We start from the raw sequence: 23180 nt of genomic DNA on the forward strand, positions 1-23180 counted from the left end.
TGTAACATAATTATCATTCTTATTCTCGAATACGTTTTTACAAGCCTTTTCCTTTGTTCAAAAAGTTTCAAGAAATTTCAAGAAGTTTCCTATCAAGAAATTTTATTTTGCATTTATTAATTGCATTTTTTATTACAATTGTTTTGTTATATTAGTTTTTGTCATATTATTTTTTTCATATATTATTTTGTTTTCATTTCATATATTAGTCTTTCATATTAGTATCATATGTCACATATTATTTTTTTTACCCAATCCCTTATTCTATTTCGCTATCAATAACAGATAATTTTGAGTAATAGTGAACTTGTAACATTGGGTGTTTTTCGAAATGCGCTGAAAATATACTGACAGTACACAGTACTGTACTACTACTGCAATCAACAGTTCCGAAATTGTCTGTAGACTGTGGCAGCAATGAAAATCGGAATGCATTTGTAGTATTGTAGATGACATGGATAAAGGGATAAATAGATGGATCGTGAGATAGAGGGGGGGGAGGGGAGAGGAAAGGAGAGTTAAATCTTGACAACGCGTAATAAATTTTATAGCAACAAAAAGGAGCGATAGGTATTAAAATAGAAAAATTAACCATTATAACTAGTATAAAAAAATAACATAAAAATATGTAATGACATATAAAATGATATATTTATTAATGACATAAAATGATAGATTTATTAATGACATTCCTTTTTTTTAAATGTTACGAAAAATGTGGAAACAACCAGTCGCCATATGCATTACTGAAATTATATTACCTCGAGAATATGTGCAGAATCAGTCAGAAGTTAGCAACTCCTTAGGATCTATTTTCGTTAAAATGGTAATAATTATTATTCTCTTGCAGCACGCTGAAAACAATTTTGGAACGCGAAAACAGTACTGTCAATATTTTCAACGTACTTAGGAAGACACTTTATATGATAAACAAATACATAAATTTAATACCCACACAGAAAAAATTATCTAATGGATATCTAATAAATATCTAAATGGCTATATGTATAAGGTCTATGTCCTCTATAGATAACTAGTAGATCTGTATATATACATATATCATCCACATATCCATATCCATTAAGTAGCTATCAAAGATATCCACTAGATACACACGATATTATTCTCATCTATTCATATCTATATTCACACGCAAGAAAAACGGGCCACTAAATTTTAGCACAATTTTTTAACATCTTTCAGTAGCAATAAATCAGTGAAAAATCATCATATTGAGATGAAACAAAGCTCAAATTAAAGCTTGAACATTTCTCTTAAAAACAAAAAACAAATTTGTCTTACAAAAAATGTTTTACAAAATGGCGGACGTTGAAGATAGACTTTGAGAAATGGGAAACAAATTTTTTTAAAACAGTTGCATTGCTCAGTTGTATCAGTTTCCTGGTACAAAAATGTATGAGTTTTTAAGCTCATTTATTTCCTAACAAATTCATATTTTAATCAATTTTCTGCGATCTTCTTTGATAAAAAAATGCTAAAATTTAATGGCCCGGTTTTTTTTTCATGTAAGTGTATATTCACCAACTAGCTACTAAAGATATACTGGATATTTATATACATCCACATCGCGTCTTGTCACTAGGTGGTGAAAACGGGAGCGCCAAACTCGAGAGTGGAATCCAATTAAGACAGTATATAAGGCCGTGCACGGTACAAGACCCACGAATCACAGCTCATCGGTCAAAGAGCGCACTAGCTCGAAGACTATTATAGCCGCATCTTGTCTATCTTTTGTGAGGAGCTTCAGAGCTTCAAAAATTAATCGCATACGATCACGAATTCTGTTATATATAAAACATGGATACGGATGCAAAAATTTAATAAATATCAATATATGTAATATATGTAATATATAATATGTAATATATATGTTATATATATATATATATATATATATATATATATATATATTTATATATACATAAGTATCCACTGGATGTTGTATGGATATTCTGGATGTTGTGGATAATGGCTTATACATTTTGTGGATATTTATGAAACTCGTTTGGCGAATATTTGGATAACTATAGCTATTTCTAATAACTCTGATTCTCATATACTCGTGGATATCCTTAATGCCTATGAAGAATATTCAATGAATATCTAATATCAATTATTTTCTGTATGGGTATACTTTCTTTCTTATAAAAACATTCGTGTTAAGGAGTCTTGGGACGCTTCTTTGCTATCCCAATTCTTGAACTCATCTAGAATTTTTATTAGGAGCGGATTGCCTCCTAAGCGATCAATTTCAGCTCTTGCTTTCATGTCCAATTCTTCAAGTACGCTTCTTGTATACTTGAGAGAGCCAAATTTTTCTAACAATTTAATGCAATAACGTTTCATTCCGATATCTTTTGTTCGTTGTTTTAGAATATCTTTATCAGACATTATTAAGGAAACATATATATAATAAAATTATAAAGTATCTGAAAATTGTATATGTGTATGTATATGTAATGTAGGGCTGTTTACATTTCTTTAGTAAATGTGTTACTAGCGTGTTAACTAAAAAAATATAAAAAAAATAATATATAATAAAGGATACTCATTATTTGCTTATCATCAGGATTGGTTGTAAGCGCATGAATAATTGGAAAGCTGAATTTTCCTTCAGTCAAATCCTCACAGTAGCTTATATTTTCGGTATACTATAACAAAAAATATATTGACTTCAATCTTTTCAGTTTATTTAAGTACGTATAATGTTGCAAATATATATATTATTACTCACATCACCGAGGCATAAATTACAATAATCATCACGTATTTGATAGTATAAACTCAAAATAGCTAATAGCGGTGACAAATCTTCTTCATAAGTTGAGAACAATTCCATTAATCTTACTGGCAAGTTAAAGAGACAACCAATCTCTGTAAAATTAATAGATATTACAATTATACATATATATATATATATATATATATATATATATATATGTAGGATGTTATTTAAGAATATAATTTATTTAAAGTAATATACAACGGAATATGTGTAGTTACAAAGTTAGGGTACGATAGAGCGTCGTGATTCTTTGAACGATCGTTAGGAACTATCTGCCTGAGCTGTCTTGCTACAGCCCATGCTCGTCTTTCCGTCGTACATACGTTAGTTATAAAATAATCTTAACGCGCAGGACGTTCTAGGAGCTGTGCGGGGCGTCCCAAAAGGTCCACACGCGGAAGACATAACGTCGCGCGAGATGCTTCGTGTTTTTGTGCTGTGTGACCGTGCACAATACGCGATCGGACTGGTCAGCACATACACTCAAAATATCCTACATCTCGGCCGTCCTGCCAGACATTCGCCCTCGAATGTCACGCTCACCACTGTTCATAAATTGCAACTTTTCTCTTCCTCGTCTTCACTCTCTATTTCGTCTAAATCGTCGAAATACAGCCATGGTTTTATATGATCGGCAGATGTTGAAGTTTCCTGTGGCCCTTCATGGTCGCCTACTTTTGTAACTATGTATCGATCCAGAGAAAGATAGGGATGTATGTGGGAGGAGGTCGGACGTGTCTTTACGCCCATTTGATCAACGAGCGACAGAATCCATCCGTGGCAACGGCACTGACGCATATCCTGTGGAGAGAGCATTCACACACTTTTCAGCCTAACGAATATTTGCTAGAAAACAATATTCGCAGACTAGAAAAATATGTGAGGCGCAAGTGGCTGGATCGGGAATCGAACCCGAGTCTTTCGCTTTCCGGGCAACTGCTCTAGACCACTGAGCTATCCAGACCTCACACCTAATGCTGCTTTTTTTTTTTTAACACAGTGATATGCGACTCCAGAGCGATGTTGGTATCTTGCTCGATGGATGCAATGCCGATTCTTCCGATATCGGAAAATTCATTTCTCCTTCAAGCAATTACAGCAATACATCAAAAGTCATCGAACAAGGTAATAATGACTATTATTTGACGTTATGTGAAAACAGATCTCGGGAAGTCAGAGGGACAGTGTGTTAAAGGAAATTCGTGAAAAGAGAGGGGTTTTTAGTGGGTAGGGAGTACCGAGTTGGTAATTCGACTTGGTACTCGAGTCCCACATAACTCACTGGATCGACCGGTGGGTATGCATAAAATGCATTTTCCCCTCTCTCGTAAAAAAAAAAAAAAAAAAAAATTGCAAGTGAGTGAACGAATGAGAGAGAGAGAGAGAGAGAGAGAGAGAGAGAGAGAGAGAGAGAGAGAGACAGACAGACAGACAGACAGACAGACAGACAGCAGACAGAGAGAGAATGTATATGTTCGCATGTGTGTCTGAATGTGTATAGCGATCAGCTAATCGCAGCAGGCGCCCCGTAAGCTCCCGCGTCTGACGGTGAATCGCGCCACCCTTGCCTGCCTCTTGTATTCGACCCGTCATACGTTAACTACTTCCTTTAATAATTCAAAAACTAAGCTTCGGACGAAATTTTGCCGAAGAAAAAATCGTCTTAGAATTGATTCAAGAATATGTCATTTCAGGGACACAGGGGTTATTTTGAATCACCCTGTAGATATCCGTCGGCTTTATTAAGTGTCGCTAACTTAATAATCTTCTGCAGAATCTTGATCAGTACTCTTAATAATCTTCTGCATAATCTTGATCAGTACTCTGAGCTTTCTTAAATTTGGCAATTAAACCGTCGTTACTTTCGCTGATAAGAGGAATTTCTGGAAGAGGATTTCTACTCAGTGCGTCTACATGTATCATATTCTTTCCTGGTCTATGTTGAATTTCGTAATCGTATTCTTCTAAGGCCAGAGCCCACCTAGCCACACGAACGCATAAATCTATTTTGTTTATTGTTAGAGTAAACGCTTTACAGTCAGTGACGATTTTGAAGTGAATACCTAACAGGTATACTCTAAACTTTTTCAACGCTTTGACGACTGCAAGTACTTCGAGCTCATAGCTAGTATATTTCTCCTCGGCCGCGGTGGTTTTCCTGCTCGCGTAATAAACTGGATGTATAGTGTTATCCGAATTATCTTTCTGCAATAAAATTGCACCGTAACCGAATTTTGAAGCGTCTGTATGTAATTCTGTTTCAGCTCCGACTTTGTATAACTTCAAAACTGGTTTGTTGCTCAATGCGAATTTTAAATTTAAAAATGCCTGCTCTTCGTCTTTTTCGAATCGAAACTACATTATTTCTTAAAAGATTCGTTAACGGTCGTGCTATCGTGGAATATCGAGGAATAAATTTTCGAAAATAACTCGTAAGACCGACAAAACTCTGCACGTCCTTGACGCATTTAGGAGTTGGAAATTTCATAACGGCTTTAGTTTTACATTCCGCCGGTGCTACGGTTCCGTTAATTACAACATGTCCTAAATATTCAATTTTCGTTTGGATAAATTGACACTTTCGCCAGTTGATATGCAGACCAGCTTGACTTGCTACCTTTATTACGTGTTTTAAATCATCAATCGTTTGTTCAATATTTTGCGAAGGGATAATCAAATCGTCCATATAAGTTAATACTGTCCCCTTAAAAATCAAATCTTTAAATACGGCGTTTATAAATTTTTGGAATACCGCGGGGGAATTACAAAGTCCGAAAGGCATCCGCATAAATTCATACTGACCTGTTGGAACAATGAAAGAAGTGTACTTCCTACTTTCTTCAGCTACTTCGACATGGAAAAAACCGTTTTTCAGATCGAGCGTGCTAAAAATTTTCGCGCCTTGCAAACGATCTAATTGATATTCGATTAATGGCAACGGATAGCGATCTTTTATTATTTTCTTATTTAGCTTCCTAAAATCTACACAGATTCTTGTCTCGCCATTTTTCTTCTTAACTAGAACGACAGGGCTTGCATAGTCGGAATTAGAAGGTCTTATTATACCGTCATCTAACCATGCTTTTAATTGTTTATCGACTTCCTCCTTTTCCGGCTGAGACAATCTGCGCGGTCTTTGATAAATCGGGATATCATCTTTCAAAACTAACGTCATTTTAGTACCGACTTCCTGCGTTTTCCTTGGTTTATAATCTTTTGCAATAGTTTCTACTTCTCGTCGAGCGTCTTCATCGGGGATATATGAAAAATCAAACGGATCTACTTTCTCTATTACGTCGATCTTTAATACTTCAGGTACATCTAGACTGTCTTCGGGAGCTTTTCGAATTGTCACTTTATCTTTTACCGAACGTAGATCGATCAAATTTAAGAAGTCAGCACCGATCAAGACTGTATATTTCATTATCTCGTTATTAACGACATGGAATGTGATTTCGAATGTTTCGCCATCAATAACAATATTCGTTACAAAGGAACCACGCGTGCTATTATTTAATGCGCCTAAACCATTAAAATTTACGCCATTATCTAACTTCGGACAACCTAATTTATTATCAATTAACAATCTCGATTGATTAAACTTATATCGCTAGCGGTATCTATAACGCTGACAAAACGTTGATTCGAAATTTCTACTGGTTTGATCTGTTTTTGCTGAGGGTCCTTAATAGCTATACATGCGGTTTCTTTCGGTGTACTTACTGCTACTTTACATAGTTTAGCGATGTGTCCATATTGATTACATTTAAAACATTTGGCACCTTTGTCCTTCGTCGGGCACGCTTTACCCAAATGGTCCTTACTGCCACAGTTAAAACATCTCTTCGTCTCCGTCAAACTCGTGTCCCCTCGGATCGTCTTCTTCTTCTCCTCCGGTTTTAACTGCCTTATCCTCGATTTTCCTTCCGTTTTTATAGCTTCGTATTGAGTGAACCTTTCTTTCAGCTCGCGTATGGTTTTTGCTCCGTGTAATATTGTCTTGTTAACTGCGTCGTCTTGGATACCTTCGATAATGTATTGGATTACCGACCGCGTATCCACATCAGCTTGTGCGGCGATTTCGAGCATCTTGTATGTATATGCCTGGTATGACTCGTCGGACGTTTTCTTTCGTCGTGATAATTCCCGATGCACTGCGTGACCATCTACAATGTTGGCAAATTCTTCCGTTAATGCTCGCCGTAATTTTTTCCATGTCTTCGTGCACTTCTCATAGTTTACGAATAACTTACGCCGAACCGCGAAGAAGACGCTTCGCGTACGCCACTTTCTGGATATCGGACCACTCGCACAATGCAGCCATTTCCTCGAAGTCCTTGATCCATCTCTTCACGTTGACCTTGTCGTCTCCGTTGAACGTTTTCAAGGATTCTTCAACATCCCTGAACGTCAATAGTTGATTTCTTCGGGTTTCTTCCTTAAATCGTCTTCTTTCAATGATTGGCGCCTCGTCTTCATCGCTTGAGTCACTCGTATCACTTTCGTTGTCGTGTTCTTGTCTGCGTGTACTTTCGTTATCACCTTTGCTTTGGTTATCATCATCATGTTCTGTATCGCCGTGTTCGCGTTCGAGTAGCATGAACGGCAACAGTCGTGCGATAAGTTCACTTTTCAGTCCCGTCGTCTTGAGCTTTCGTCTTTTGAGTTCCTGCTTTAACTGAGTTGTCGTCATGCTCATCAATGTTGTACTCAGATCGTCGTTTGCTGCGCTAGTGCCTGGTTCCATCATTTACGTCTTTACGCCTTCACACTTTAAAACTTCTTATGCACTTTTAATGCACTTCTTCGTCGTATATCTGATACTACACTCTATACCGCGATCCTTCTTCGTCGTATATCTGATACTACACTTTATACCGCTATCCCGGACGAGCCTCCAAAATATGTAGGATGTTATTTAAGAATATAATTTATTTAAAGTAATATACAACGGAATATGTGTAGTTACAAAGTTAGGATACGGTAGAGCGTCGTGATTCTTTGAACGATCGTTAGGAACTATCTGCCTGAGCTGTCTTGCTACAGCCCATGCTCGTCTTTCCGTCGTACATACGTTAGTCATAAAATAATCTTAACGCGCAGGACGTTCTAGGAGCTGTGCGGGGCGTCCCAAAAGGTCCACACGCGGAAGACATAACGCCGCGCGAGATGCTTCGTGTTTTTGTGCTGTGTGACCGTGCACAATACGCGATCGGACTGGTCAGCACATGCACTCAAAATATCCTACATATATATATATGTATAATTGAAGTATCTATTAATTTATATATATATATATATATATTTTTTTTTTATATGTAATTCTTTTATTTCAAAAAAATATAAATATGCACACATAAATATTAACATTTACTTTTTATTGCCACAGTCTTGTAATCTTTCTCACTTGGACAAATGAAATTATCCCGCCAAAAAATGTCTATTCCTTGACCTCTTTCAAGTTCCAACAATTGTTCTATACACACTTTTGGTGCCTGAAAGGAAAACGTAGTTAGTACAATACACAATTTTATCTAACATGTATTATGGAGCTTATCTTTTAACGACATTTAATGTGCTTTATATTAAATTAGTTTATGTTAAAATATCATAAAATGTTTATCTTTTTTTAACGATAAAACATTTATGTATGTTTTTCTTTTCAGTCAAGTCCTCGCAATAACTTTTATTTTTTCTATAACAACATAATCTTTAATTTTTTCGGTTTATTTAAATATATAAATGCCATATAATCCAAGGATAGTATTTAAATTTTGCATTTTTTGAAAATATTTGAACACTAAGAGAGAATAAGATCTGTTATTTTCAATCTTGCTTTGTAAAGATAATGCGACTAAAATACTGTATACTTTATCTTTTTTTTGTAAGTATAATATGGTTACATACTGCAGGATGTTGTAAATTAATAACTCGTTCCAAAGCAATAGACAATATATAAATGGCAGCATTTAGTGAGCTAGCAATCCCAAAAACAGAATGAGCGACAGGAATACCTTTCCGCAAAATAGAATTATCTTGAATGTCGTCAATTTTGTAAAAAAATAAAACAAATTATAATATTAAGAATATATAGAAAATTGCACTTTTGATATATAAATTCCATTTTATCCATGTAATATAAAAAAAATGTAATATAAAATACACGTAGTATAGAAATAATAATATAGAAATAAATGTAATGTAAAAATTATGTTGTGCTCGTCGGTGCCGTTTCTTACGAAAGACCAGTCGGAAGCCAGCATGCAGTGCATGCGAATACCTCCACCGACACTTATTTGGTCAGCAAACGACCTTTCAGGAGTCCTCCGTGGCAATCGGCATTGCATCCATCGAGCGAGATGCCAACATCACTTTGGAGTCGCATGTCATTGTGTTGAAAAGCGGCATTAGGTATGAGATCTGGATAGCTCAGTGTCTAGAGCAGTCTAGCTGTCTAGAGCAGTTGCCTGGAAAGCGAAAGACTCGGATTCGACTCCCGATCCAGCCACTTGCATCTCACATATTTTTTTAGTCCACGAATATTATTTCCTAGCAATTATTCATTGGGCTGAAGAGTGTGTGTATATTCTCTTCAGCCCAATGAGTAATTGCTAGGAAATAATATTCGTGGACTAAAAGAATATGTGAGATGCAAGTGGCTGGATCGAGAGTCGAACCCAAGTCTTTCGCTTTCCAGGAAACTGCTCTAGACCTGCTCTTCACAGAATATGCGTCGATGCCGTTGCCACGAGGATGGATTCCTCGATAGGAAAATTGTGAAAACATTTCACAATAATGACATCATGACTTGATAAAAAATTTCTTCATAATTGCACTAAAATTATTCGCCATATCGTTATTATTTTATTGAAATACTATTTAGAAATTAATTGCGCAAACAGTTATTAATACTTTATAAAATATCAATATTTTTACATCTACTTTTTTAAGATATATCTATATAATTGCAAATTACAAATTTCAGCGATCAAAGTTTGTCAATGATATCGTGTAGAATTTGCGCGCTAGGTCCGTAACTATATTTATACGCGTACCGATCAATCATCTGTTATTGATTTTATCATATGAGGTGGTATTGATTTCTATTGCATAGCTGATTTTATTTTGTAATTTCTTATGTGCGTATTTATTATTTACATAATTAATACATAATCATACATTATGGTGATTAATTAGTATTAACAAATTATAAATAATATATGCAGAAAACGTTCTTTTTTAAATAAAAATTTAAATAATTGTTCAATTATTACATTTAAACAGAATTATAAAATCTTAAATAAAAACATATTTAACATATTTGAAAAATGAGATACATTTTTCTTTAATCAAAGAAATATTTGTAGAAATTAATCTATTATCATTATAAAAATCATTATAATAAAATAAAAAAATAAATTCAGTTATGCAGTAAAAATTAATAGCATCTGACATGAAAAAATCAATAACAGATGACAGATCGGTACACGTGTAAATGTAATTATGCGCGAATTTTACACGATATCATTGACAAACTTTGATTGTTTATAACTTAAAAAATATTATAGCCTCAACATTTTTGTATTAGAATTTTCATCTTAGTTTTTACTCAGGAATATGTTATTAAAATTTCAATTGGGAGTGTGGAACATCCTGTATACAGGGTGTCATGAAAGTGAGCATGACTTTAAAAAATTAAGGTAGATTGGCTCAAAATTAGAAGAAAAGTCTTGTACAATTATGCAATATTCGCAATAATTAACGAGAAATAAATTAAAGAAGATCGGCCAATGCGCGTGGCTAGAAGTGCGTGGCGGTAAAGGGGGTCTCACTGTAACATAATGGCGGCGCGCAGCGAAACGGTGATTGGGGAGGGGAGGAGCAATGAGTGTGTAGGCGCGCGGCGAAGGCTCTTCCCCTCTCCAATTACTGCTTCGCTGCGCGCCGCCATTATGTTACAATGAGACCGCCTTCACCGCCACGCACTTCTAGCCACGCGCATTGACCAATTTTCTTTAATTTATTTCTCGTTAATTATTGCGAATATTGCATAACTGTACAAGACTTTTCTTCTAATTTTGAGCCAATCTACCTTAACTTTTTAAAGTCATGCTCACTTTCATGACACCCTGTATAATATGTATTATTGTGTGCGTGTGGGCCGTATCACAGTATATACAGTAGAGCAGGCCTGGCCCACGAACTATAGCTCGTGCTTCCCCGCTTCCTTTTCCACTGGCGCGAGACGCGTGCACGTACTGTACATGTTGACAATGAGTGTAGAGTGTTGACGAATATGCAGAATAAGGAAGAGCGCGCGAGAGTGACAGCCTTATAGAGGGGATAGGTGGATCGAGGGGCCTGAAAGGAAAGACGGGAAGAGGCAGCCGCGAGAAGAGGGGGCATATTCTCCTCCTCTCGTGCTCCGTGAGCGCCTACGAGGCCAGGCCTGCAGTAGAGACCTATAGGGCCGCTTCGAAACTCCGATTAACTCAATCGTTGATTAAAGAATTGCCAACATGACAAAATAATTTAGTGTGACCAATTGTATTTCTGACGATATACTGTATTTCTACAATTATATTGGCTTCTCTCTGTATATTGTTAGAAATACAATTGGTTACACAGAATTATTTTGTCATGTTGGCAATCCTTTAATCAACGATTGAGTTAATCGGAGTTTGGTCGAAACGGCCCATATAGGATCAGTTTCACCATCTCCGGTTAACTCAATCAGCCGATTAAATTTAAGAATTGCCAACTACAAAACTTAAACTAATTTTTACTCACAGACATCTTATTATAATGTTACATACTTATTTAATATTATATGCACGTGACAATAACAATATTACATTACTCACTTAACAGCTGCTAATATGTACAATAAGGGTGCGGACCCATGCAGCGGAATAGCGGAATGCGGAACGAGAGTGGAACCAATCGCGAGCGTTCCGCAGTTTTCATCACGCAAATTTCAAATCCTCCCCATCCCCATGGTTAGGTTATGGAGCGGAATGAGCGTAAGCAGTCCGAACAGCACGTCCCTAAAATGACTTTTAAATATTGTTTTTATTGCTCGTTTTTATTATCATGTATATAAATATTAAATTAAATGCGTTTCTTATCGGAAATATTGACTGAAAATGTTAAAATCTGTCAAATAAATTTTAACGTGTTTCAACACTTTTGAAATAATAACTCGTGATTGGTTGCGCAAAGTTTACTTATGCTACATGGGGACTGGAGGCCCATGTTTCTGCGCAACAAAAATGACAGAACTGTATATATGTATACACATATACCTTGTTAAATTCATCGTGACAACGAATTACGGATATAATAATAATTACGGAATATTACTCATGTTTTTTTCTTTTACTGCCGCTTATTGCACTACTATTTTTATTGCACTTATGTATTTTGAGGTTACATGCTACATGCAATATGTGTATATTACGCTGATTACGCAGTCTGCGAAAAAGCTAAAGCTGCTGAAAAACGCAGAACGCTCGCGATTGGTTCCGCTCTCGTTCCGCGTTCCGCTATTCCGCTGCATGGGTCCGCACCCTAAGATGTCTGTAAGTGAAAATTAGTTTGTTTTGTAGTTGGCAATTCTTAAATTTAATCGGCTGATTGAGTTAACCGGAGATGGTGAAACTGACCCATAATCAGAGATGCGCCAATGGCGAACAGTTTTTGATTGGTCACTGTGAAATCACGTGGTTTTTCCGCCATCTTGTACCCCATGACGTCATTAATGACGTTACTGATGACATTTATTGACGTCATGCTAATTGTTGCTCGTGTTAAATCTGAGTAAGACCTTGTTTTTTCATGTATTATGTAATATTATAAGTTTATAACATAATAATCTCAATTAACTTACATAAATTTTTTTTAAATTGAGAAAGATTGTTTTGCTAGGAAGAACTGTTATAATAATTGAAAAATTATTAAATTATGTTCATATATTATATATATTATTATATACCTTAATGCATTAATATATTTATATTATATGTTAATATATATTTTACATTTTGCATTGATTATAATATAAATGTAATAATGTAAATATTATAAAAGAGAATGAGGAGGATAAAATATAATATAGCGTCACTATATATTTAAATGATATACTCAACCTAGAAAATAAGAATAATTAAATCAAGTAGCAGCTCCCAAATCCTTCGTATAGCAAACTCGTTTTGTTGCAGTATGATTAGACTCGAAACACAAGTACGGCTGTGTTCCAAAATTCACTGCCAGTACTGAAAATATATAGTGTATGTCACGTAAACTATAGATTTTCAGTACTAGCAGTGAATTTTGGAACGCAGCCCACATGTGATGTCAATGACGTCATAGGGTATAAGATGACGGATAGAAATCGTGGTGAGGAGTCATTGGCGCATCTCTGATTATAGATGTCTAATATATAGTAGTGCAACTCTCCCGATTTTGTGTTGGCCAAAATGGAGTGCGCATGTAAAATAAATAAGTTGGTCAGTAATGCCATCTGAACTTCTATCTCGCTTACTCTTTTTGTTTTTGCTCTCTCTCACATATTTAAATGCTCAATTAAATATACCTATCATTACCCTATACTTTTTAACTTTAAACTAAACAATTAAGTATTTATTTATACATGCTTATGTATATTTTACATATATGTATAATATATTAGTATAATTGTTATTAGTATAATTGTACTTTAATTTCATATATTAATTATTTAATATAATTGAATATTTAGTATAATTATATTATAATATTATGTAGTTTAATAATTATAATTTTTATTTTCTTGAGCATAAAAAAGTATTTAACATTTTTTATATATTTTACTTTTTTTACTTTCTATTTTTTATTACCTCCCATATAGCACAGAAGTTTGCATCAACATTGCTGCAATGTTACAACATTACACATTGCAGTGTAATGCTGCAGAAATATTGCAGAGATATTATTTTATAATATTACTTTGGCAATATTGCAGCAACATTTTAACATAACGAAAATATATAACATGTGTTTCTTTACTTGCCGCTACTGCGACACCAAACTTAACTAATTTGTATTCGAATTTTCGTCTAAAGTGGATATAAGGTCTACGAAGGACTAATGCAGTAATTATATTTCTTGTCTTGAGTCGGTTTAATTTCTAATAAATTGACTTGATTTATTTAATATTCTGAATTCTAATAAGGGATCTAGATTATTAAACAAATAATTTATTTAATAATCTGGATCCCTCGTTGGGAATATTAAACAGATTTTTCTTCACTGAATGGATAAATGAGAAATAGTTCATTTATTGCATGTATAGAAATAGTTCATTTATTGCATGTAAAATATTCTGGTGTCGAGGGTATGTAAAATAATTGTATGTATATTATTGAGATAAAAATTTAATAAGAAACATTTATAGATAGAAAATTAATTATTAATAAATTTATTAATATAAAACACTAATAGATATTTTTTGAAAAGCGTGAAATTTTTTTAAAAGAAAATGTTTTTTTCCTATCTTTCTTAAACATTTCTTTAATATTCTCGAAGTTTATTTATTAAATTTAAAACGGTCTGCATTTGTAGCAAAACGCGTTTTAATATTACAAATACATTGCACCGTAACATTACTACAAGCTTACATTGCAATATTCCTAAAAGCGGACATTTTAACGTTGCTGCAATCCCACAGCAATGGTGCAGCAACATTTTGCAGTAAATTTTCAATGTTGCAATATTGCGGTGAAAGATTGCTGCAATGTGTATGCAATCTTTGTGTGCTGTATGGGATGTAATATATTTCGTTTATAACAATTATTTATTTTTTTATTTGATGTTTTTCTTTTTCAGGTATATTATTAACAATTTATTTCTATATATTCTTCAATAAAATACATTTTATATTAATAATATTGTATGTATCATGAGCTAGAGAGAGAGAGAGAGAGTAGAATGAATACGAAAGAGTAAGTGAGATAGAAGTTCAGATGACGTTACTGATCAACTTACTTATTTCGCGCATGCGCACTTCGTTTTGGCCAACACTGACATCAAAGGTGCCGACAGGGAGTTGCGCTACTGTATATACTGTGGTCGTATCCTTTTCCGTATCATCACTGTTTCTCAGTTTAATTTCTAATAAACTAAATTTAAAATAATTTATTTAATAATCTACCCAGTGAAAACAGTATAGTCAAAATAATGTTAATATGACGTCAAAATCATTGTTTATCGTCATTGCGTCAAGAAAATAGTTTAATATGACGAAAAATTGACACCATATATATTGAGATCGTATTTGATGAAATACTTTAGGAAAAGTGGAAATAGATTTTTTATTGATTAATTATATATACATATAATATTAATGAGAAAAACTCAATTGACATCAAAATGAGTATATTATGATAAAATAATTTGACTGAATTTATAATCAGTTATTTTATTTCGAAAGAGATTTTTGGCGTCGTTTTATAGTGGTATGTATTGTGATTTCTATATATTTTGATAATTTAAGCTTCCAATCGCATTTATTTTGGTATTATTATACGATATTGCACGTTCAATTGATTTTATAAATTTAAATAGTGCGCGCGATCGCCCATATAAAAATTAGTAAGCAGTAAGAGAAACGATCAATTATAGTCAATTATAGTAAAGCAGCCATTGAAACTAGAATATTGCTTGACCATGATTGGTCGATTCTCTTCCTGCTTACATATTACTGCTTATGAGTGACAATTTGCTTGTTAACAATGGTTTTTAGTTCATCTGCCGACAGGACATAGGACATAGTGCAACAAGAATACGAATGATTAACGATTAAATAGAACAATCTTACATAATTATATTTAGAATTAACATGGATAAAAGACAAATAAGTATTATTAATTGTATAATATATCTTTGCATTTTATACATCGTACTTTATTTAATAGCTTATTGTAATGATTGAGATTAGTTAGGTTAGATTACATTAACCGGTTCCCAAGGCTCATATTATGAGTTTTAGAAATATCCAAAAAGTATGTGCTATACATTGAGTGATTATAATTGCTATAACATGTTAGGAGATTTAGATTATATTTCTTTTCTTTTAAAGTGTTCATAAATATAATCATGTATCAGTTTTAAGCATTTATAATAATATGTAATAATAAAATTAGAAAGATATATCCTAATGAAAAATAAAACATGGTATGATGAACGCGATAAATATTTAGATGTATTTTATACAAATAATCTGAATCTCCTAACATGTTATGCATTTTAAGTTTAAAAGGATATGAAATGTCACATGACTTTATTAAGAATAAAATCGTTTGAAGTTTATATTGAATAAAAACATTATATAATGTATCTTTGTCTTCATTTTGTCTCTGCTCCTATTGTAAATGTAATTTAATTTTTTAATATTGCATTTATTCCTGTAGAGAGTAAGGGGGCATTCAGATCTTGACAGAAAAGCAGAAAGCCAATCAGAACTCGCGTTAATAAGCAGTATATGAGAAAAACAAAAAGTAGAAACTGTTACTACCAGCGTAAGTTTTGATTAATAACTTCTGCTTTTCTGCCAAGGTCTAAATGCGTCCTAATTGTTTACTTTCACATCAAACAGACATCAAAATGACAGTCAGGATCATCATCAAAGTATGGGACGTTTTACAATCGAATTGCCATCGTTTTGCCGTCATTTTGATCACTTCTTTTGATATTATATTCTTTGTCAATTTGATAACATTTTGACATCATTTTGATTAGATTGTTTTCACTAGGTATATTCCTTGTTGAGATTTAGAATATTAAATAGAATATTAAGATTATTTAAAATTAGATGCATAAATGTAAATAGTCCATTTATTGCTTGTATTAAAGTATTCCTATTGTCGAGTATCGATAATCTATATAGATGTCCTTGAAGGAAGTCATCATATAGATAAGACTAAAATGTCACTCAATTCAAGTCATGAAACGGCTTCTAGCCATTTTTCCATCGACTTAACGATGTCAGTAAAAGATGCCTATGACATAAATATATCCAGTTTTAAGAGTACTTTTAGACGACTTGGTGCTGTGTGAAATATTACAAAACTAATATTCCTTAATGAAAATTATGTTAGACAACCATAACAATCTAAATATATATATATATATTATGAAGAAATAGAAATGTGCGCAATTGGAATAAAAAAACATAAAAAATTATGATGTAGCAAAATGCAAACTTACATATTGCTCGAGTTGTGAAGCATGATTACTATTTCTTCGATTGCTTTTATTCTGTCAGGCGATATCTTTAGCCAGTAATTAAAAGTCTGAATTAATTTTGCCGTTATCTGCTTTCCATGAACTTGAAGATTGTATCTGATCGGTTCTAACAGTTTCTACAATAAATCATAATTTTTTTAATCTTTTACGTCACCAAAATCTCTGTAGTCATCATAGACAAATGAAATACCTAAGAAAAAAAGAAAAAATAGAATAAAAGATAAATTCTTACCTCATCTTCTTGTTTGTTGCCGCTCAGAGAATAATAAAACGAGTTGTTATTTGTATTTGTCATATTTTCAATTCTCAGCGATATCTTCCTCTCTCAAAACTGTAAGAATTTAAGGAGAAAAATATTTTTATATATAATCCAGCGAGAAATGACTCATCAGATTGATGTAAAAGTTGGCACATCGAAAACATAAGAAAAAAATTAATTCATAATTAATTATATTCATCAATTTTAATTGATTTTTATCATCTTTCGATCAATTACCAATATAGAATGATTCGATTTCGACTCAATACTTCTTCCTCAATGCAGCTGTATTATTAGAGGCGAAAAAATATAAATTTTTTTCTTGTATTATACACATTAAAATAAGTTAATTTATCTACATTTCACTACTTATGTGTTCAATATTCAATATTCGTAAAATATTCGTAAAAATTGTCGGTCTTGTAATCCTTTATTAGTAAATGTAACTGAAGAAAACTGAAAAAATATTTGGAAATATTTAATTGAAACAGATATAATCAAGAGTTAACTTATACGGAAAATTAAAATTGTACAACTATTAAATTTTTTATAAATCTAGTCTTACCAAATACTATGGAACATGAATAGTGAAATTTAGAAATATTAATTTATTTCGACATATAATGCAAGAGAAAAGTTTATATTTCTCATTTTTATTAAAATAAAAGTAAGAATTCAATTAAATGTTGAAAGATATAACTATTTATTTTTCTTTGACATTTATAATATAAAAGTTGTTTTAATTAACTTAAGACTAGGCACGTCACAGACGCAACTTTTAAAAATCACAGTTAATCTTCATCAGTCAACTTAATCTTGTACGACATTTGTTTTAATTCAATCATATATCAATTATAAACAAATAAAATTAGCGCAAAAAATAAATATTTTAACATTTTGAAAAAGATTTTTTGTAGGGGCACTTAAAATCCGTTATTTATAAAACACCAGTAATATAAATTTACGTCGAAGAATTGTACAAGAATGCAGAGATATTCCTATAGAAACTTTTCAAAATATTCGTTCAGAATTTGAAAATCATTTATATTATTGCTTATAAAACAATACAGAACATTTTGAACATTTATTATAATAAATAACTAATAAATAAATTCTACTCCAAAATTTATCTTTATATGTACAATATTTTTGAGACCTAAAGCTTCCAAGTGCGATTTCTCGAAAAATATTCACTTAAAAAAAAAAAAGAAAGAATTGTATAAACAATCAAAAAAGACCTTTAAAATGATATACTTGACTCCTATTGCCATTTAAGATTTTTGAAGGGGTAGCTACTTCGACGAAGGGGATGAAAAAAATTTCGTTATATTTAATGTATTTAAATGTCCCCCTCAAAAACAAAATTGACATATATGGCATTTTTCGCAAAAAATAGTCAATCATGAAATAAATGGGTAGAAGGTTTTAAAATGAACACCCTATATACAGGGTGACCCATTTTAACTTAGGCAGCCAAATAACTCGAAAAATAAGCAAGATAGAGAAAAATGTTTTAGACAAAAGTTGTATGGTTTCGAGGGGGCCATAAGATGGTATCATTGGTTTGACCTTGAAGAGTCATTTGAAGGTCACGTGAAGGTCACTTCAATTTTTTTAAATGGAATACCCTATATATTTTTGTACATTCTTGTAGCTTATTTCGAGGGCTTTCCAAAACACTATAATTAAGTACCTTTCCGTTAAGTACTTTTTGAGTTATGATGCTTGAAATAATTTCTTAATTTTACATAAACCGTAAAATATCTTGTAAAATATTCATTTTTCGATTATCTTACCTTAATACTTTTATGTACAAAATAATGAGAGGAATCAATTGGTGTAAAGAAAACACATAGTTGTTTCGAAGAAAAAATATGTAATTTGCAATTAACAATTACATATTTTTTAAAATTAAGAAATGATTACAAGCCTCATAACTCGAAAAGTACTTAATGAAAACTAACTTAATTATAGTGTTTTGGAAAGCTCTCGAGATAAGCTACAAGAATATGCAAAAGCATATAGGGTGTTCTATTTAAGAAATTGAAGGTGACCTTCATGTGACCTTCAAATAACTTCAAGGTCAAACCCAGTATATATATATATATATAAAAACTCATCATATTCATAAAAACCATCTCATATTTCAATTTTTACAAAAAAATTTGAAAGCGAAGCAATTTCAAATTTTAACATAAATATGGCGATAACTCGAAAAGAACGCATTTTCGGACCTATGTGTGTATCAACTTTCTTTCTTGTTTTTGGTTCCCCATTTATCTCCCGAATGATTTACTTCGACTTACGGAACAGCCTGTATATACAGGGTGTCCTAGACCACCCGTATACTCCTTTTCTTTCAAAAACTAAGCATTTTAGAGAAAAACGTTTTCGACAAAAATTGTATGGTTTTGAGGGGAACATAAGATGGTGTCATTGGTTTGACCTTGGATGGCATCGTTAAGGTGAGGTCAAGGACACCTTTAATTTCTTAAATGGAACCACCTATTTTTTACTGCATATTCTTATAGCTTATGTCGAGAGCTTTCCAAAACACTATAATAAAGTATTTTTTCATCAAGTACTTTTCGAGTTATAAGGCTTGAAATCATTTCTTAATTTTACATAAACCGTAAAAAATATCTTGTAAAATATTCATTTTTCGATTATCTTATCTTAATACTTTTATGTACATAATAATGAGAGGAATTAATTTGAAAGAAAACACATAATTGTTTCGAAGAAAAAATATGTAATTTGCAATTAACAATTACATATTTTTTCTTAAAAATAACTGTCGAACTGCTATCGAACGGAAATGAACGACCGTTGAACAGCTATTGAACGGAAATGAATGACCGTTGAACGGCTATTGAACGGTAATTGAACGACTGTTGAACGGTTATCGAACGACATTGAACGATTGTCGAACGGCTATCGAACGATTGTTGAACGGAAATGAACGGCTATCGAACGACTGTTGAACGAAAATGAACGACTGTCGAACGGCTATCGAACGACATTAAACGATTATCGAACGACCGTTGAACGGCTATCAAACAGCATTGAACGGCTATCAAGCGACTATCAACGCAAAACTATATTCAATTATCTATTAAATATTTAAAATGTTTTATCATGTACCGCAATATAGTAGTACCGAAATGTAATATCTGACGTTTACGTAAAATGTTTAGGAATGGATAAATCGTTCTACTCTTGGAGATATATAAAAATTATGTATTGTATACGAAAACATCACACTATCGGTATGAGACTTGTCGATGTCACTCCCGCAATCGCAGATAAACTTTTAAATATGCTTTACGAACCAAATAATACGGTAAAAAAAAATATGATTCAAAGTAGGTGATTCGGTATGCGTGAGTAAATACAAGATCATCTTTGAAAAAGGTTTCACACCAAATTGTACGATCGAAATGTTTAAGATTGTCGAGGTGCAGAAAACTAATCCCGCAACATTCATACTCGAAGATTCGCGTGGAAATCCCGTCGCTGGAGGATTCTACGAATACGAGTTACAACGCGTCGCTAATCCCGACGTATAGTATATCTCGTGGAAAAGGGTGATGACGTATACGTGAAATGGTTGGGAATGAATAAATCACACAACTCTTGGATACATAAAAATAATGTATTATAAATATTTATTAAAATATATAAAATATGTGTATAAAAAATATAAAACTTATTAAAATATAAAAATATATAAAATGTAAAAAATATATAAATATATACATGGTTATGTACAAAATATGCAATTAATAATAAACAAAATATACATTTATTTACAAAGGTATTCTATAATGTCTCCACGGTAACGTATCGGTGGTTTCGGGTACGATATACCGCTTATCATCATACGGACTCAGAACAATTTTCGTCTCGCAGATCGTGTATACTTGGTGCAGTTTAGATCGTATACACGACTGCTGACGCGTCATTTCAATTTCTTCGTTTAAACACCGCGTGTAATCGTCAAACGTTATCGTTCTCGCGACAACGTTACTCTTGACACCTTTAACTTTCTTCGTGTCCTTTTTCCCATTCACTCGTAACGCGTACATCTTTGCTGTGAGCCCGACGAATTCGGTCATTATGGCGTCGTTGTTTTCGTCCTTCATCAGGCCCGGTACTTTTTTATTTACAAGTGGTATACCGTACGCATTATCCACCGCATAATCGCTCGTGTCGAATCTGACGATATCACACTTCATATTCTCATACACATCCGCGCACTCAATGTGATATATGAGACTATCCGTATCGGTGTACATTACCCGGCATTTGTCGCGATACATTGGCGTCATATACTCGTGATGAAATTCGTAGAAACATGTCTTGGATATGTCGAGTATACACATACCCACGTAAATCGGTTTGTAGAATTTCACCTCGAGTTTGCACAATTCCACAGCTATTAAGTTTTCCGAAAAGACGCTTCGGTTGTGGAAATTTGGCTTTGCGATCATTGCCTCTGCGCCGTACCGCCCGTCCCAGTGCGTTATGAGCCTAACATCTACACGATTCCGCACATTTTCCATCGTTTTGCCAAATACCGCATTGTTTATCAATTTGTATAAATTTTTTTCGAAATCATTTTTAGCCAATGTTCTAAAATGTGTATTTAGTTCTATGTAATTTCGAAGCCATGGAGATTAAGAAAACTGTAAAATTCTATGTATTTTTGTGATGCGAAGACCGTGACGCGTACACTGCTGCAGGTTGCGATAGTGTATCACGTAATGTTTCTTATCATATAGCGTTGCAAGCAGTTTGAGCTCTCGCTTGCCAGGTGGTTTGTCGCGTGTCGGGCAAAACGGTAGATCAGTGTGCGCATCGTGAAGATGTTGCGGGTACTCGAGATCGACTTCGAGGATATAGTCTGTAGGCGAATCTAGCGTGATGGATGATATGTTAAAATTGGTCACGTCATCGACCCATCGAAAATCGGCGTAAGGCAACGGTTGACACATTGCCCATCCGTACAAATTATTTACAAAGTACATTAAGTACGATGATGGTTTCGATGGATCGTATGACTCCATGTACTTGTTATTAGCACGAGCATATCTACCCGAACATTGGCTCAGACCGCCGCGTATACCACGTTCGATGAACATAACCATGTCGATGTCAGTAAGCAACTCGAACATAATTTTCGTATGCTTCAACATGGCGTCCCACGTGTATCCGGGGAGAGTATAGTAATACGCGGGGTCGAATTCATAACTTTCGATGCAACTATCTCGAAAGTTTTCAAAAATATCGGCTAATAACAAGACATCGATTTTGAGGTACAAGTCGCTATATTTGCCTAGCGTCCGAATGGAGAATCGCGTCCAGATGTTCTCGGCGTGCGTGTAATCGCTCTCGGATACAGTGTCACCGGTCAAGGAAATGTAAAATGATTCGCGCGGTGGTAAACATGTATCTTGCAACTTGTCAACGGAATCGATGTATTCGTACGGAAATACACCTTTTCGCGTTAACAAATTGAAATTTTCTGTTGATAAATTTTGAAATTCTGATTTTAAAATTTTGAGTTTGTCCTTGTCCAAAAATGATGCCAATTTGTCGAGACTCGATGCAAGAAATTTGAATGAATCGATGAAACGTAATTTTACATGAGTTTTTGATTCTTCTTCCATACAAACATTTTTGGTAAACGAAATATATTTCTCTTTTGTTATCGGAAGTAAATCGATTCTCCCTTCAAACGCTGTAGCTATTTCCTTGATAATAAAGTGCGAATCGTAACCGGATAAATTGTGAAAAACTATCGGAATACAAAAAGATTCCTTATAATTT

At 33.4% G+C, this 23180-nt stretch overlaps 1 protein-coding gene and 1 pseudogene across 2 annotated transcripts; both read right to left on the reverse strand.

Annotated features, from left to right (window-relative positions):
- Positions 1 to 23180, reverse strand: part of LOC145961836 (proto-oncogene tyrosine-protein kinase ROS-like) — a 155887-nt pseudogene that overhangs the window by 105639 nt on the left and 27068 nt on the right.
- On the reverse strand, positions 1955 to 17408 carry LOC145973027 (terpene synthase-like). Of its 2 annotated transcripts, none has more exons than XM_083102158.1 (7): positions 17322 to 17408; positions 17053 to 17205; positions 8714 to 8860; positions 8181 to 8301; positions 2756 to 2895; positions 2570 to 2672; positions 1955 to 2399 (listed from the first exon to the last, which is right to left on the reverse strand). In XM_083102158.1, the coding sequence occupies exons 1-7, from the start codon at positions 17382 to 17384 to the stop codon at positions 2164 to 2166; spliced, it is 963 nt and encodes a 320-aa protein (XP_082958284.1). In that variant the 5' UTR covers positions 17385 to 17408; the 3' UTR covers positions 1955 to 2163. The 2 variants fall into 2 exon arrangements, with proteins under 2 accessions (XP_082958284.1, XP_082958288.1); XM_083102162.1 differs by having other exon boundaries at positions 8714 to 8822; positions 17051 to 17205.

This window comes from Camponotus vicinus, unplaced genomic scaffold, assembly GCF_025532165.1.
Source record: "Camponotus vicinus isolate PSW18456_S1 unplaced genomic scaffold, iyCamVici1.0 SCAF_1, whole genome shotgun sequence".
NCBI classification, from domain to species: domain Eukaryota; kingdom Metazoa; phylum Arthropoda; class Insecta; order Hymenoptera; family Formicidae; genus Camponotus; species Camponotus vicinus.